This window comes from Thunnus thynnus, chromosome 19 (assembly GCF_963924715.1).
Source record: "Thunnus thynnus chromosome 19, fThuThy2.1, whole genome shotgun sequence".
Lineage (NCBI taxonomy): Eukaryota > Metazoa > Chordata > Actinopteri > Scombriformes > Scombridae > Thunnus > Thunnus thynnus.
The window spans coordinates 819,701-838,311 of NC_089535.1; the positions used below are offsets into that span (position 1 = coordinate 819,701).

Genomic DNA, 18,611 nt, shown 5'->3' on the forward strand with positions numbered 1-18,611 from the left:
TAACTCAATAGTGAATTATTCTAACGTCTAACGTTAGGTCTGATAGAGACATGGTCTGATAGTCTACCGTCTACCACCAAACTGTGTGAAAATACTGTGTTCCAAGATGTATATGTATGTATGTATGTGTGTGTGTGTGTGTGTGTGTGTGTGTGTATAGGACTATTAATTAAAAAGTAATCACTCTCAGTGAAAACAATGTTTTCCAAAGTCATGCACGGCTCTAAATCCTGATGCCTTTCTTCATCTTATTTCTACTCCTCACAGCTGACGAGCACTCCTGCTGATGAGTCCAGTCTCTTCATCATCCCAGGTCTCACTGTGCAACGTAAGACTTAAAATCCATTGACAAAGCCAAGTTAGTCAGCTCTTGTGGCAGTTGTGCTTGTTATACTATGTGCCTGTTTTTAGATATTTTATATTTATATTTTATATTTATTTTGGCTTAACCTCAAGCACCTCAGCTGTCATCTGCTTAGATCTGCTCTCATATACTAACTCAAAAACGATATTGTCTCTGTTGTGTAAGTCTTAGTTTTCACAGAGAAAACAGTACTTTAAGGTGATAGAATTGTTGTTAATTCAGTGTTTGATTATTATTCATCAGGAGAACCAGAACCTGAGATCCTGTGTACGACCAAATGGATGCTGCTGATGGAGACCTGACTTCACCACCTCCTTGGCTGCCATCTTCACATCTTGCTATAGTTCACAGTTGAATATCAGGAGGAAACAATGACATCGCTGGAGTCTGTTCAAAAGTTTTGCTCATCAACATTTTTACATCACATCCTATTTCTTTTAGATGAATTTTACTTGCATTTTCCCTGTGATTGTTAAGATTGCTGTTAAGATGTATTTAAATGTTTGTTGCAATAGGTAATTAAAATCTTGTTAGGTGTAGCCTATTCTACAAAAGCTTACTTTGAGAGTCTTAAAAACATGTGTTTTTATCCAAGCTTGGCTATTACACTGACAGCAATGGTAAAACATTTTTTGTCATCTACAGTAGCTGAATTTGCTGAAGAACACAAAGCAGCAGGCGGTTCCTGACTTGCAAGGATCCAAAGCCTTTTGGGCCAGCGGACTTGTGATGCAAAGTGGACTGAGGTGGACTGTTGGACTCTTTACAGACAAATATGCATCCACAAATACCATTTTAAAGACTCTATGGACACCTGAGTACCCGGTGACATCTCCCACAGTTGAGTATACATCTTAAGATTACCTAAGAGTGTTTTGTTTCAAGGAAATAACAGTGTCTAGTGTCAGTGTCTATATATCAAGTTCAGTGATTTGATTTTGTTTTTTTGTTTTTTTTAACTTGTAGTGAGCTTATTAAATGGCATCAGTATTATTTTTTCATGAGTATTTGTTTAATTGTGGTTACAGATTTAAACAAGCTTTTTACATATTGCATATTTAACATTGTCATTGTAATATTTGCCAATGTTTGCTATATATACATTTGAAAACTTTGTTATAGAATGATATTTAAAGGACAGAAAGTTGCATATGGTCCCTGCTTCTTTTATGGCAAACACTGAAAAGAAAACATTTATTTACTTCATTTTTTATTTACTATATTCTTATTTACTGTGTTAAGTTGATGCCCATGCAGTCCAAATAGTTCCTGCTGTTGCAACTTCATATTAAAGCTTCATATTCATATTAGCTTCTCACTGGTATACCACAGTGTGGCTTTTATTATGAAGCATGTACAGGAAATGTAAAACAGACTGCAGTATTGGTCAGTAAACATTGGTCTATGCAAAATGTTTTGTGCTGTTTGGTCAGCAGACCAGTTTTATATATTGCAAAGGAGAATTTGTAAAAGAGAAAGTAGCCACAGTGAGCTGGCAGACGTAGAACTTCGGGCAACAGGCTCTTTTACTACAGTTAATGTCATTAAGTGTAAACAACTTATTTTGTTCTGCTGTCCTGTCTGAGGGAAAACCATCTACCCTGTGCATCACAGATATAATTGCAGCAGTGCACTACTCAGTGTGGGTATTTCTGCCATACGGAAGAAGGCCGTTAGATTTCTGTAAACATGGTGCACAATCCCTGCGCACATGAAAATAAGTAACAAGTATAATGTAGTAGTTGCTGTTCAACAGTTAATAAATAATTTAAAGAGTTGGTTCTGTACTAATTTATTGAAATTTCAATGTGGTTTGAAAGTTTACAGCATTATATGAATAACTAATCTAATTTACTGCAAAATGTCTGGTGCTGTAATCCATTACACAGTAGCATAAAAGTACTGTATTTTATTTTACAGTTACGTACAGCTACTGTACACTGTATAGTATCATTTTACATTTGCTACTGTAAATAAAAACACAGTACACTTACTGTAAGATAAATTACAGTAAGTGTACTGTGTTTTTATTTACAGTAAATAACTGGCAGAAATTGACAAGTAACTAACTGTGAAATAAATTACAGTAAGTTACTTGTCATTTGCTGCCAGTTAATTACTGTAAAAATCATAGTAAGTTTTTTACAGTGTACGTTTCAACATGTGTAATACGTATCATATCAACATTTCCACAAACGTAGCTGTTGTGGATATTTTGAGCGATGGTCAGCAGTGGAGAAAGACGGACACTTTTGATGTCTTTTGATGCTGAAAATGTTTATTGAAAGCAGTCGGCCAGGTGGAGAACCAAAACAGTAAACACCAAAGTGTTTTGCTCCGATGCTGTCTCTTTCTGTTCTGCCCTCTGAAGGTCTGAGTCCTCGTCTTTATCAGCCTACAATATGAAAAATTTGTCTGATTGGTTCACTAGTTTCTAAACAACGGACTGCACTTTACCCATGACCGTTTAAGTCACGTTGCATGTAATTTCAGCAGTTTTGGGTTGAGTGTCTGACTGTGTCATCCACCCATCTGTGCTGTTTAAGGAAGCCTCCTCTGACCTTGGTAACCATGGAGATGCTGATATACCCTCTATCAGAGAGGTTTCTGCCTTCCCCAAAACATCACAGACAGCTGATGTCTCAAGGAGAAGATATCTTAATCTCTGATTAAGAATTACAGTGTGACCTCAAAGCCAAACTTGACCCAATGTAACCCAATTTGTAACCTCTAAAGATGGAAAATACCATAACACTAGCATATTAACATTTCTACCCATTGAATAACGATGTTTTATGGTGTGACAATGGTGTGTTGTTAACGTCTGGTTAGGTTTAGGCACCAAGACCACTTGGTTAGGGTTAGGGAAAGATCATGGTTTGTGTTAAAGGTCCAGTGTGTAGTATTTAGTAACATCTAAAAGAACAGACTTGGTAAAAATTGAATAGATTATTTATAAGTATATCTTAATTAGTGTCTAATTAGCTGAAAATAATAATTGTTGTGTTTTCATTACCTTAGAAATAAGCCCTTTATATCTACATGGGAGCGGGTCCCCCTCCACGTTGGCTGCCATGTTGCATCACCAGGTTTCTACAGTAACACAGAAAGGACAAACCTAACACTGGTTCCAGTGAGGGCCTTACGTGTTTTAGATTCAGTGGGCGACTACCAGAAATGCACCAGTTTTAAAACGAAGAAGAAGAATGGACCAAACATTTTGTATTGTGAGACGTTTTTGAAACCAAAATCTGATAAATGGAGGATCATTTATAAAATCACAGATGCCGGTGTTTGCTCTCCTCCCTCGCCCGGCCCTGCCTGCGACAGCACCGCTAACTCACCCCCTTCCTCTCCCTCTAACCTCCAGTACTTCACTCTGCAAACGGATAATAAAATATGTAACGTTATCCTGCCAACGCTATCTCGCTATCAATAATGCCTAACCTTAGAATAAAATAATGTAAGTTTTGTTTAGCATGACGTTGCTAATGTTAGCTTGAATTACCAAAACAATAAAACAAATATAATTGCTATCTTACTTGTGAGCTATAACCTACAGTACTATAGACTAAATAACTAAATACATATTCACCTCATCTCTTGACTTGTTAGAAATGCTCGAAGTTGTCGTGGACGATGACATCTTCAGCAAATAGCTTCTTGTCCTTGAAGGCCACCGTAGCTTCTGGAATCTCTCCAAAGTCTTAGGGAGGGGAGGGGTGAGCGGCGGAGTGCTTCAATCTAGAACTTCACCGTTAGAGGCCGCTAAATACCACACATATTACACACTGGACCTTTAAAATAAAATAAAAAATAAAATGAAAACAGCCGATGTCTCACTAAAAACACTCGGTTTTCTCGCCAGAAAAACGGCTACAAATGTCCTGACGTCTCGCTAAAAGCACCCACTTTTATCAGTTGAAACGGGAGGCGGACATTGGTGTTGAGGTGGTCTCTAACTGTACTCTCTGCTGATTTCCATGTTGCTGCCAAGAAACATACTAATCATCCACCGGCCCCTCCTCCTCCTAATAGGAAAGATCAGCTCATATAGATCACATGTGAACTACGTCACTTTAGAAATGTTGAGATGATACGTTTTGTAGAAATGTTGAGATGATACGTATTTCACGTGTTGAAACGTAGATATTCAACGTTTCTGTGGTTTGCAGAAATGACCAATGCCAACGTTTTATTCTGGCGACCAGGCTGATATTGTTCTAATTGTATTTTAATGGTTATTTGTAGTAATGTTACTCACGACGTTGCCATGGTGCTGCCTGTCAGAGAGACTCCACACGGTGAGGATGAAACAGGTGTTTTGGTATCTGGGAGGACAAAATGAAAACCATCATAAAGTGAAATAAAGGTGTGAAGAACTTGCTGCAGAAAGTTTCAGTGCTGCACATTTTGAGCGACGAGCCGCTCGACCAACAACGTCTCCTAGAAATGATCTTTGTTTGCTACTAAATGGAAACAGCATATATGTTCTGAAGGAAACGTCCTGCTGCCTGGATTAAACTTTTATATCAACATAATGAGGAAATGTTGTTAATTAATGTATCTGAATGTAAATGTCCAATAACAACACATTTGGTTTGTTTTCTATAATATGTGAGTGGCTGTTTGAATGAGGGTTCATGGGGTTACAGTAGACCCTGTAACAATAAATCATTTTATGATGGGACAGACTTACCAAACAGTCTCTATACAGGGTTTACTTTAGTTTATTCAAATACAAATTACCATCACATGCAGTGGACACATTGGAAGTTACTGGTGTCTGTAATCATTCCTCCTGTCAACACTGGCTGTGATGTGATCCTTTCCTACAGCAGCTCAAATATGAGATATGAGTTCTTTGAGAAAACACAGTCTAAAGTTCAGCTGAAGCTCATATAAAGAGCTGAACAAACCAAGAGTTTATCTGCCAAAGTTACAGTTGTGTAATTCATCTTTGTGTTGTGGTTTCTCCTTGCTGAGCTGCAGTGGAGGAATAGTAACACAGAGAGGGAATGTAGTACTAAAGAGACTGTAGAAGCTTATGAGAGGGCCTCTTGATGCTCAGACAGGTCTGTCTCATTAACATAAAATCTATCATTTTGATTTTTATATTGTGTGAGAGAGAAGGATCTGCTGAAGAGTTCATGTGTTCACCCAAAGACACAAATACCCAGCTGTATGCTATATGCATGGTTATTTCATAAATCTCAAATCAGGCCCCCCCCCCCCCCCCCCCCCCCCCCCCCCCTGTAGACCTGTCAATCAAACAAACACAAACTGATTGTGTTGCACCAGCGAGGGTCTCCAACAGCCAGAACAGCTGTCATTACACACGGCTGTGGTTATTTATAGCGACCAAACACTGTAACAGGTTTGGTCATTTGAACAGTATTTTACTTTAATGTGTTCAGTAGGATATCAGTGTGAAAAGTCTCTTACTGTAAATCACAAAGGATTATGGGAAAATGTATGTAAAGCACAGACTGTAATTCAACTCTACTGTAAATCATTTACAGTAATATATCTGCCCCCAAAACTGACCAATGAGGACGCAGAACTTATTCTTACATTTGGTTCTCTATAATAAATTGAGATTTTTATAACATTTGATGATAAAATCCAGGTTTTAAATACAGATTCAATCAATCAACCAATCAATCAATTTTTATTTATATAGCGCCATATCACAACAAAAGTCATCTCAAGGCACTTTTCACATAGAGCAGGTCAAGACTGTACTCTTTAATTTACAGAGACCCAACAGTTCCCCCATGAGCAGCACGTGGCGACATCGGTAAGGAAAAACTCCCCTTTAACGGGTAGAAACCTCAAGCAGAACCCGGCTCTTGGTGGGCGGCCATCTGCTCTCCAGATTAACTTGGCTTTCTGTTTCAGTAAATTAAATGTAACTTGGTTCTTCTGGGCATCACTACCATGAGCTGAGAGCTGTATAATAAAGATATTTAGTGCCAGACATGTCTGTCTATCTTCAGTTAAATAACAATGAACTCCATGACAGGCTGATTAATGTAGTCACATACACAGATATGTTCCTTTAAACTTTCATGTCTTTGGTTACTAATAATGAGTGAAAATGTAAATAACTGTCATATAACATTTTCAACATTATTGATGTGTGAGAACTCATTGACAGAAAAAACAGCTTTTAGTTTTTCATTTTGATTTCATTTAATGTTATTCTATAACATTTCATTTATTAAGTTATTACATTCAGTTATAGTGAGATTTTTCCTGCAGCATTTGTGTCCAAAAATCCTGATACTGAAAGTTTTTCGTGGTTCTTCGTTCAAAGTGTTCTTACCTGGGATGTTGACTTGAAGAAGCTGTGAGATGCTGAAGAGGCAGGAAGAGCAGAGAGGAGTCAGACTGCAGAGGAGGAGAGGAGGGTTTATATAATCAGAGAGGCAGCAGGTCACATGATTTCACAGAAAGTCTCAGAGACACAGAATGAAACAGAAAGACAGACCCGCCCAACACACACACACACACACGCACGCACGCACGCACACACACACACACACACACACACACACACACACACACACACACACACACATACAATTTATCAGCAGGGAGGCGGCTAGTCACATGATTTCACAGAAACAGTCTCAGAGACCTCCCCTCCCAGAGCCGATAATACATATAATACATATAAGACATATAATACATATAACACATATAATATATATAATACATAAATAAAGAGAAAGGTAAACTCTGAGGCCTGATGTAGATCAGCAGGTCAGTCTGACTCCGTCATGTTGTGGTCAGAAGAGACAAACTTTTGTAGGTTAAAAGTTAAAATGTGATTAAGAGGTAGTAATGTTAGTTTTCTTTGGAAAAAGAGAGAAGCATTTTGGATTTTCTATTTCCAAAGTTTATCTCCAGGGGGCATGAATGAAGATTTTGCAATTAATTTCTGTAGTGTTTTTTTTTTTTTTTTTTTTACCTTACTTTATTTAAATGGTGTTTGTAATGTGTTTTATGATGACCCTGATGAAGACCACAAGTCAAAACGCGTCAAAACTAATAAACTTGTTCCTCATACGACAAGTGTTGCTGGAGTTCTTATCTCTCTAGATTTTATGAGTTATTAAAAATATTTATGTGGTTCTTAAAAAATATTTTGTTTGATTTCAGTTACTATCATAACCATAAACCCAGTATTTGGAGCTAGAACTGGATGTGTCTGCCTGCGATTCTCCATATGGCCTCCCAGGGCCTGCTGGGTCCTTGGTTGCAGGCTCTGCTCATAGAAAACATACATGGAACAAATATAGAGTGACAACAAAATTAACCAATCAAAAGGACTCACGCAGGACTCGTGCAGGGCTCGCGCAGGCCTCGCGCAGGACTCACGCAGGGCTCACGCAGGCCTCGTGCAGGGCTCACGCAGGACTCACGCAGGCATTGCAGAAAGGAACGGAGGATGGATTTTGTTTTCCAGTGACTGGTGAGTCCTGCTGTATTAATTATCTATAGAGCTGATTAAGATTGTTGTTTGCTGCTGTGAGAAATATGGCCTAATTTCTATCTTTCAGAAAATCTTTCCTTTATTGTCTTTTTGTTGAGCAACATGAGTGAACGTTTACCATCGGAAGACTGGGTTGGCAGTTTAGCTAATGCATGTGTGGGAGAAATAACGAGGTTAGCATAGTTTCAGCTTGTTGAGCCGGTGCTTTGAGTACATTTGTTAACAGGTGTCAGAAGCTGATTTTGTAATGGACTTATTCTTAATGACGTAGTTTTTATATTGTTTAGATGTTAGTTGTTGGTGATGAGTGCACTTCAGCCTCTTTTACACAGCCCGTTCAAAGCGGGAATACTGCGCCTGTAATCCGCCTCGCTGTTCTGTGTGACAGCCGGCATGGCGGGACCGGGAGCTGACGCTGTTGTTTAGCCCGTATTCAGACCACATCAGGCGGTGCGGCGTACAGCTGCAGGGTTGAGGAGGTGTGCGGGGATGCAGGTGTGTTTGTGCTTTGGAAAGTAACCGTTGTGAAACAATCAGAAAATAACGTTTTAATGATCTGATTCATCAGCTTCCTCATTAACATTACTAGAGCTCTCTCTCTCCATTCACTCTCTAGCTCACTCGACCACAGCTGCTCTCTCTCTCTCTCTATCTCTCTCTCTCTGGTCTTTTTTAAAATGAGTCGGAAAGCCAAAAGAAAAGTCTAACTTAACTTTTAATGTTATCAAACGAAGAGAAATGTCCTCCCCTCGTCCTAGTAACATCTCTTTACTTGCTTATGGCAGAGTTTACAGCTCTGATCAGTCTGATCTCCGGAACGCCGGTATGATGTGTAAAAGTAGGAGGCAGCTTTATAGCCATAAAGCGGCGGATCCTCTTTATAGCTATAATGTGGGTTCTCTGTATAAAAGAGGCTTTTGTGTGTGTGTGTGTGTGTGTGTGTGTGTGTGTGTGTGTGTGTGTGTGAGACCACCGAAGGCCCAGTGCAAGACCCCATGGTCTGCTACTGACAGGAAGTGATCCTTTTGTAACAAAGAAAGAAAATAATGAACTTATGGAACACAGAACTAAACCAGTAAACTAAACTTAATACTTTCTTTTACTTTAACCAAACATGTTGCTGGTATGTAAACTGTAACCAAACATAATGTAAACCACAAACAAAGCCTGAGAAAGATTAATGATGGAACTATGGCTAAAAAAAATAATTAACAAGCATGGTTAAAATTGGCGTGTTCTCACCCACTTTGACACAGGCACTATCCTTTGTTATTATTTATGTATTTTTATATCATAATTTGGTATTATCTGCTTACATATAACCAATGAAATGATTTGATGTTTAGATTAGATCATGTTTATATTTCTTTCACTCAGCTGCACCTGTATTAAAGGAGATGAAACTCTGAGGAGAGGACAGGATTTGAGGTTTTTGACTTGAGTTTTTGAGCAGATTTTTTAGATTAGTAAATTTAACTAAAACTGAATAAAAAGTCACCTTTGAAAAATGAGATCTATACTGAAATGTTTTATATTTTTCATCAAAAAAATGATCATGTGAAAGACAGATGAATGGCCAAATGAATTAATAACTGTTTTAATACAAAGTCATATTGAATGAGCTTAATGCATCTGTGGAATCATGTAATCCTTCAAGTTACTGAAACTGTTTCCTCTGCAGCCAAAAAGGCTCTGCAGCAGCTCAGTTTGACTGTTTGTTTTACATTATTATTGAACGGCAGCCCTGTTCACACCAGAGGTTCATTCCAATTCCCTTAAACTGCATCCATGTTTCCCTCACTTGAGTCTCTCCCACTCAAGACGCAAGGAAACCATGCGAGGAGAGAGGAAATGAGGAAATGTGTTTTTAGAGACATGAGTCGTCCTTTCCATGGATGTATAAAGAAAACTGGATACAGTGTTGGAGGCGGATGCCATTCATTCCTAAAGTTGCTCAGTGGTGCTTAAGCCAAAAAAGTCACTTCCTGAAAACATACTGAGCATGCTCGTTGGGCCGCATGCGCCCATGGAGCATGCTCACTATAGACTTCTGCTGGCCAAGACAGCTAATTTCTGGTTTAGCCCTCTGGCTAACTTGAATGGGGATAAAATGATTCAATCGTGTGGCTCTTCTAGACTTTATAAATGTGATATGACTAAATGGATCAAGTTGTGACTCCCTTTAAGTCTGTGGGAAAAAAGTCTTTTTGGGAGCAATAGCGTCATGTGACGTTGTAATTACATGGTTTGGCCACTATGTCAAATTGGCTTCAAAGCCCTAATTTCATAAAATGTTATCAGATCAATCTACTCAGTCACTGTTTTAACAGTGTTCTGTATGAGAGGGTCAGTCTATAACCTATGGAAATGATCTGGAACCTTAAGATCCTCTAAACAGCATTTATTCTATAATCTCCAATATTTTTAAAATTATTTTACATAGAAGTTCAGCAGACAGCAGGCGGACCATAAATCAGCTGACTGGTTAAACTCCTTCACATCTCATACCAGAGATAAAGAAATTCAAATGAAGTTAGATTATTTGTTTTATTTATTTATTTCAGTGTAATTCTGTTTATTTTGTATTTAGTATTCAGGAGATGTCTTTAAGCTTTTAGCTTCCTGCTAACTGAGTATATGCAGAGAAAAGTCTGTTTTGTAACATATATTTGAATGACTTTGTGTACATATCAAATCTTTGAATATTTTATTACAAACGTATTTTGTAATGTGCAAACAAATAAAGAAATAAAGTAAAACACCAATCAGTAGTGAAAATGCAAGAAGAAATTATAGTTATAATAATAATTATAATAATTATAGACATTATATCATTTATCAAATATTCAGACAGTCAGACTTCACATCCGTACAGAGGACAATCTTCATGTCACAATTGTTACCAAAAGTTTGATGTTATTTCAGTTCATAACAAGAATGAAATAATGACGTTATCTTCATATTGATGCTGTCTGTAATATTTGGTTACTGAATGTTTTTTCTCTCTTTGGCTGATCAAAGTTCATCAACACATCTGAATTCTTAGTACACAATCTCATAAAATCAGAATTTTACAATCAAACTGAAAATGAAGAGTTCCCAATACGTGTCATGTTGTTTATCAAACACCTGTGAGGTTATCGTTGCCCACGCATGCATGACTTCAGATCGAGTGCTGCATTGTGCGGTGATCAGCAGTGATCAATTCTGCTCAGGTCTGGTTCATCTCCAACTAGCCTATTGTCAGCCGATCAGCTGTTAGTCACTTTAACAGCTGTAGAGGCTTCTGATGGAGTTTGTGTCTGCACACGTGCACTGTGACACTAATAAAGCTGCAGCAGCTGTTTCCTCTCTGCAGCCTGTTACCTGTTTAACAAACACCTGCAGTCTGTATTTATACTGTGTACAAGAACCTTTTCTACTGGCAGAATGCATTCATATTATTTATTAATTATTTGCCTCTGTATTTATTGATATTCTGATTGTGAATTCATTATTTAATAACCCAGAATATGATCAAGGTGTCCTTTGAACACTGGAAAATATTTATCGGGCTAAATGTTTCAGGGAAAATGTAAATGATAAATCAATAAATTACATTAAATATAAATGTGTTTCTTGCTGACGGACTCTCCATTATTTTAATTTGATCCATAATAACAGTTAATGGAGGAAATAACAGATCATGAAAAGAAAAATCTTTCTAATAAACGAATAAAGTTGTTTATGGTTCTTTTATTGATCAGACCGACAATTAACAATGTTTAACTAGACGGTGAATCAGAAAACAAATGAAATATAAAACTTGGGAGTGATACACTTGAGTTTAATCTGTAAACACTCTCTCCACTCAGTGACATATCGGATCAGTCCGATCAGCTGCAGCATATAATCAATAACTGATATCCAGTAAGGGGGCATGTAGGCTGATAAAAGACTTCTGTGAAGGCTGCTCTCATGTCTCCTCGCTCCTCAGAGCAGAACTTGACCTGATTACTGCAGTAAGGGGGGTAAAATAATTTACCCAGGAGTAGCTGCAGTGCGCAACAACAACCACCAGGTGGCACATGTAAGCAGTCCAGATGCACTGTCTGTCTCTCTGACCCCATGTACACCTGGTATTAAAATGTGATCTGCTGGATACAGATCTCATTTTAATACTCTCATGGATGTATCAAGAGAACTGGATACAAGGACAACAAGAACAAAGCAAATCTGACATAGCGGCCAAACCACGTAATTACAACGTCACGTGATGCACACTGTCCCAAAAAGACTTTTTCCCATAGACTTAGCGTCAAAATGACTCGTTTCACTATCATAATTTAACATTTTGAAAGTGTAGAAATGTTGCATGATTTAATTTTCTGCCTTCATTTCATAATGGACATTTGTGTTATGATATTTAAACCAACCATCCATCAACACAGTTTAGACATCAATATATGAAACATGAAAATTTGTCCCCCCCAATAATTGACTGGACATCAGATTCCCCCAGAAGCTGAAAGACAGCTAAAATATTAAAGGCCAAACAACAAAACAAACAACAAAGTGGCAAGCTCTTCAAACCTGCCCGGTGGCTACTTAGTCAAGGTGCTCAAAACTGAAACTCCAAGCTGCTGAAGCAGTAACTCGGTCAAAAGTGCAACTAAACAAGCAGCAACAACCACAAATGATCTAATAAAAAAGATGACCACTACACTTTCTGACATGTTCAATTCACAAGCATGGTGAAGTCTGAGGCTCTTTTGAGCAACGATGGAATCTATCAAGGCTAGGTTGTGCAACAAATTCTTCAATTTCTTTCTAAACGCCATCATCAAGAACAAATGTCAAACAAATGCCATAAAAACCGCAAAGCCAGCAAAACATCTATTACAGGCCCCCAAAAAATAGCACAACATGCAAAAGGATCACTGCCCAAACAAAACAGCAGCACAAGATCAGTGGTGTCCAACACAAAACATAGGCACCATGCAAACAAATAGCAAACTACACAAGGTATCAAAGCAACACATAATAATGTCAAACTACATATCAGTTAACATGTGGACAGAGAAAAAGTTACTATGACACAGTTTGCAATCATGAGTAACTGTTAAATAACAAGATGCACAGCGACAACACTGAGGTGAAAAAAACAAAAAGCCTTCAGCAACTTACCTGCACTCTGCATTTAAAGCAAGCCTACAGAAACATGCTAGTGTGGAAAAACGTGTGGACGAGCCCCCAAATATGTTACAGTCTGTAAACAAGTAAAGGCTCAACTGGAGACCGAAACATATAAAACGACACCAAAACCTCTGAGTTAACAAGAAAACAACAAGCTTTATTTTGAAAATAATAAACTATACAATGTACAAAATATAAAGAAAACAAAAAAAGTGGGTGGAGATCCCAGCCAAAAGGAGCAAAGATGGGCCAGCCAAGCAATGGGCCATTGCACCCAGCTCATCCCCCTAAACTACCAAAAGAAAAAACTAAACTACACTGAACCAAACAAAACCCGATAACTGGACTACCAGTGATCTCCAACCCAAACTAAAATAGCAAACTAAAATAAGAAAACCAACACTCTAAAACATGCTGGAAAAAACAATTGGGAGGAAAAAGGGAGAAAAATTGCCCACAAGATGTGCGTCCGGATGTTGGGCATGTGTCTCTCACTCACTGCTCCTCAGGTCCCCCCTTCTTCTCTGATGGTTTATTGATTTCAGGTGCTCCACTCCTACAGGAGAAGGCAGGTGGAGGGGAGGGAGAGTGCCAGAGAGAGAGAGGGAAAACAAAACATATTCACAAGCAGTGTGCAATAATTCACATGCAGGGCCACATGTAGCAGTTATGTTACCTGACCAACGTTGTCGCCGTGGTAGCGACTGGCCTGTGACGGCTCCCACCTGTCAGTCAAAGCAGCCACACCCTTAACTATGCATAACTTTAAGCCTTAATAAAATTTAAATAGGTGAGTTATATGAAAATTCAACCCATGTACACTTGTCATGAACATGGAAATAAGCTATAGAGACCAAAACAGTTTTTTGTACCAGGCTGTAAACATGTTTATTCTGTTGTAAAGTTGGGCATTTTGACATGGGAGACTGAGGGGATTGACTCGCTTCTGGAGCCTCAAGTGGCCTTTCGAACTGCAGTTTTTGGCACTTCCACATGGGCTCCATTTTTCAGTCCCGGAGGTTGTACAGAGCAGAGGAGGAATGGACAGAAAAGGAGCACTTACCTTATAATTCAATACCTGCACAATGTTAGCAAGAAGATGTGATGCAACAAGAAAATAGATCCTCAAACAATCAGTGGGCAGCCCTACTATGATCAGACTAGTCAGCCACAAACCCGGAGGTCCACACCAGACGCTCATGTTTGAGTCATCAGGCCAACCCTCTTACCAAGCCCAAACAATTTACAACAGTAAATTTCGCTCCGTCACTTCTCAACAACTATTGGATGGATGATCAGTGATCCTCTGACTGTTCCTCTACTGCCACCATGAGGTTGACATGTTCACAATCACAATCAGCTTTGAAAGGATGTTTAAAGCATCATTAACTGAACTGTCAACAACATTTCACATCAGTCCATCACACAGTCGTTGAGATATTTGAGTCTAAAGCAAAGTTATGAACCGACAGACTGACCTCACATTGTGGATAAAACTAGAAGAAACATATCAGTAAAAACACTTAAAACAAGGAGTCCTGGTTCATAAATAAGCTCTGATTAATGACCGGCTGCTGCATATGTGGGTTTACAGTAAGCAGGTTACTATAGTGCATGTATTTCTCATCTGCATGTAAATATACTGATAAACAAACAGTTGAATGTTTTATAGGTCAGTTAAAGTTATTAATGTCTGTTTGATCCTGTAACTGCCACAGTTTACTCTTCAGAGTCTCTGTTATGTTCTGTTTTCTGTCTTCTCTGACTGTTTCATCAGGTACATCTTATACAAGACACCCAGAATTCAGGATAAAGGGCTGACTGGTTTGGATTATGTTTACATTTATCCAGCTGGACAGAATAAGTAGTAATGATAACAATAAAAAGATCAATGATGCTAACGGCATCCTGGCAAAGACCCTGCAGCCGCTCTTTACTCCAGTGAGTATTATTTTAGAGACTCAGCCACCTGTTACTATTTTCCATTTTTTCCCAGTAATTGATTGTGCTCTCTGTACACCATCTGTCAATAACATCTTAATATGCTCCATTCAAACACAGTAAACCACAGAGCAACACAGACAAATAAACAGCAGCCAGAGTTTCTATTTTCAGAAAGATTATTAAGTCCAGCACTGACAATAATACATTTAAATAACTGAAGCATATTTGAATTAAATTATTTCTCATAATTGTGCAAAAATATAACATTTTAATTATAGCTTTATTCTGATGGTCAGGGTCCTGCTTTAAACCCACAGAGGAGAAAAGCTTCTGCAAATGTATTTATATATATCCTGAATATTTATCGTTTTTATCAAACAAGTTGAACACAGCTTTGGACGAATAACGAACGAATTTGGTCTTTGAAAACAGAAATGATGTCAGTGTTTATTTGCATATAGAGTGGGGAAGTGAGATCCGATCACAAGTGGTCACTCAGGATGCACTTGATGTCCAAAGTGCCCTTTTGTCAAGGCATATTTATTTTTATTTTCATTTATTTATTAAATTAATAATTTTTGTGAAGGCTTGCGTGGCCCTTCAAGAAGAACATTTAATATTTATTAACAATTTAGCTATAAATAAAATGACCGTCATGACCGCTGCCGTCAGTTACATGATGACCTTTCACCTGAGGTCAACCTTGACGTGACCTAACAGTAGTAACTGAGTTGCTGTGGCAACCAGGGATGCTGCAGACTGACGTTCAGCAGGAGAAATAACAGTGATTTGGGATGTCATTTGTTCTAAAAAGGGAGAACTTCAACTGCCAGTAAGCGGGGTTCACAGCGGTGTTATGTGCACGTTGTTTGGTGTATTTTACAAGACGAAGTGAAGTGAGCGTGCATGTTTGTTGTACAGCCTGTTCAGCTAGCCACAGTGTGCTGCTTGAGGGTAAAAGTAGGGTTGCTTTTCATTACGCTATATGTAATGTGTTTATTGATTGGTCAGCTGATCTGACGGGACAGTAAACAGACGGCTGTTATAGTAATATAGCAGATCAGCAAAACTACCTGTGGGACAGGAATGAAAGCACCGACAGCAGCTGATCATATTTATTCATAGAATGAAAATGACTGAATCATGAATCAATCACAACAAACACTCTTGTGACTTTCTTCTCTTTTCTCCATAAGTCAAAAGGCTTCTTCTTTCTTCTCCGTTTCAGTGCGTCTCAGCTTCTTCAGGAAAATATGAAAATATAAAATCACGTCAGATTTTCACAAACTAAATAAGCATTTATGTTTATAAATTATGTTATTTAGACATTCTGCAGGCTACAGCTGTTTTTATTGTTCCTTATGTCGGTTCTGTTCGTTCAGTAATTAACAGGTTTAAATGAAGTTTATAGACTTATAAACAAAGTTCTGGAACCAAAGACCACGCCTTGTACGCATCCCATTTCCACACCACAGGGTATTTAGACACACCACATCCACTCCTCTCCCCTTTGTCTAAGCTTGCAAGTCCCTCCAACCCGACCCCTCCGCTAACTTTTCTTTCTTCTCTGCTTGAACACAGGAACAGGGGACTTCGTACAGATGCCAGACCATCAAGACAGCACCCCCACCCTGAGTCTCGACCCCCTTGTTCCCACTTACCTCCCTGACATCGACGCCTCTCCTCCTTACATCTATCACTCTCCTATCCACTCCCTCCTTCCCCTCTTTCCCACCTGCTCTTCTTTCTCCCCATCCCTCGACCCTCATCCCCTTGACCCTGACCCCTCATCCCGCATCCCACGACCTCAACCCTCACCACCTCATCCTCCCACCCCGATCCTTTCCCTTCTCCCATCCATCCTTCCCTCTCCAATCATCTCTCTAACTATCCTTCCTCCTTTTCACCCTGCTCTTCCATCTCCCACCCAATAAATCATTAAATCCATATTCTAGAAGGAGTTGTCTTGGTTAGTGAAATTGTCTATTTGTGTCTTATTGTGTGACAGCCAGATGCTGCTATAGATCTATAATCAAATGATAAAACACTGGAGCATTACACAGCCCATAGATGTTTTCCTTCCAGCTATCACTATGTATAAGAAGAGTTATAACTGTTACTTAATAAGTTCTATATATTTAGAGTTGACTTCTACATATTTGACAGTTGAGGTGATGTGCGTCATGAGTAGTTGTGTCTCCTCAAAATGACGCTGGAGTGAACGAGGACGTCCTGTTTGGTGAATTAAATTCTTTCGTCCTCGGGAAGAGACAGAAGTGAGGGAAGCGACATGTTAGTGTAATGAAAAGCAGCGTGTGACGACAGCAACCTCCCCAGCAACCCCCTCAACAGCAACTGTACTATGTTCCCCATCAGGTAAAACATGTGTGCCTCAAGTCACACTGGTGATACTCAACATACTATGAAGTTACGATTATGAGGTAGAAATGTATCACTATTGTTTTTAGTATGATGGCTGATCTGCATAACAGCTACAGTTCATATGGCTGTAAGAAGTGATGGAGGTTATTAAAAAGAAGAGATAAATAAAAACACTGACAGAGAGCTACAGTTTGATGTGTCATCACATTCAGGCTTTTCATTTGGGCTCTTTTTATATATTAGGTAAAAACATCTAATTTGCCTGAATTGAGTGATCGGTTACATACAATGAAAAAACCAACGGTGGGCCTGTCCATAACTAATTCATATATTTTTTCAATTTGTGTAAAAATGTAATAATGTGATAATTATCATGACATTTTTATCAACCTTAATTTTGGGGACCCCCGCCTGGTACTTGAGGCCCCACGCGCTCTGCGTACTCTGCGTATACGGAGCGGCGGAACTGGTTGTGATGGTGGAGAAGAATGATACTGGAGGCACCGGAGTCTGGCTGTTACACAGCACACCACAGTTCCCTTATAAAAGAAATAAAAATCACTTCTGGCCTAAAAGTGGAGCAAGAAATGCTCAGATATTCATCTGCGTAATGTTCAACTATGACCAGTTCAAACATATCAGTAATCCATCTTCATATTTACTGTGTATTATTCTTAGTGTTTGAATTGAATGATACTATAAATGTGTTTGTCTCAATGTTTTCAGGTAAACACCTGCAGTACATCAGAGCGTACCCATTTGATTCTCATTTTCCACAAACCTTAAACCTTAGTGAGCTTCACAACAACAACTAGTTCGTTCCTACGCTCCAACTGCTGATATCCAGGGGAGGGAAGGCGTTTCACACAGCATTGCTAAACAACGGTTGGATAAAGTAGAGGGTGAGTTTTAGATAAAATATGTTTCGAAGCAGGTTATGAAAAAATTTCTCTTGTACACTGGCTGTAGCTCGAAAACATTATCCAATAGATTTTAAATCCTTTGTTGTCATTGGGTAACTATCCAATGACATGCACCACTGAGTAATATCATAGGAAAGAACAAGGCCCCACCTCCAACCTGCATCTAGATATTATAAAACATCCATGTGTAACTTGGCTAAGCTGGCTAGCATACATCCATGAGCTACAGCTAAGTGGTGCCCTGCAAAAATGTTCCGGGTGGAACTCCCACTGTTCTGCATGTCGGAGTCAGTGGATTATTTGTGTTTTGACAGCAATTTTT

The 18,611-nt window shown here is 38.8% G+C and overlaps 1 protein-coding gene and 1 long non-coding RNA gene across 2 annotated transcripts in view; one reads left to right on the plus strand and one right to left on the minus strand.

Moving 5' to 3' along the window:
* Positions 1–6,789, minus strand: part of LOC137170637 (uncharacterized) — a 12,369-nt gene extending 5,580 nt beyond the window's left edge. Inside the window, exons 1-2 of the mRNA XM_067574146.1 lie at positions 6,693–6,789; positions 4,629–4,695 (exon numbers count right to left, since the gene is read on the minus strand). Of these exons, the coding sequence (XP_067430247.1) occupies positions 4,629–4,639 (11 nt within the window). The 5' untranslated portion in view covers positions 4,640–4,695; positions 6,693–6,789. The remainder of the gene's footprint in view (positions 1–4,628; positions 4,696–6,692) is intronic.
* Positions 6,790–7,793: 1,004 nt separating this feature from the next.
* Positions 7,794–16,907, plus strand: LOC137170646 (uncharacterized). The gene is made up of 4 exons (XR_010924643.1): positions 7,794–7,844; positions 8,254–8,360; positions 14,818–14,981; positions 16,566–16,907. It is a non-coding gene; the product is annotated as an uncharacterized lncRNA (long non-coding RNA).
* The last annotated feature ends 1,704 nt before the right edge of the window (positions 16,908–18,611 follow it).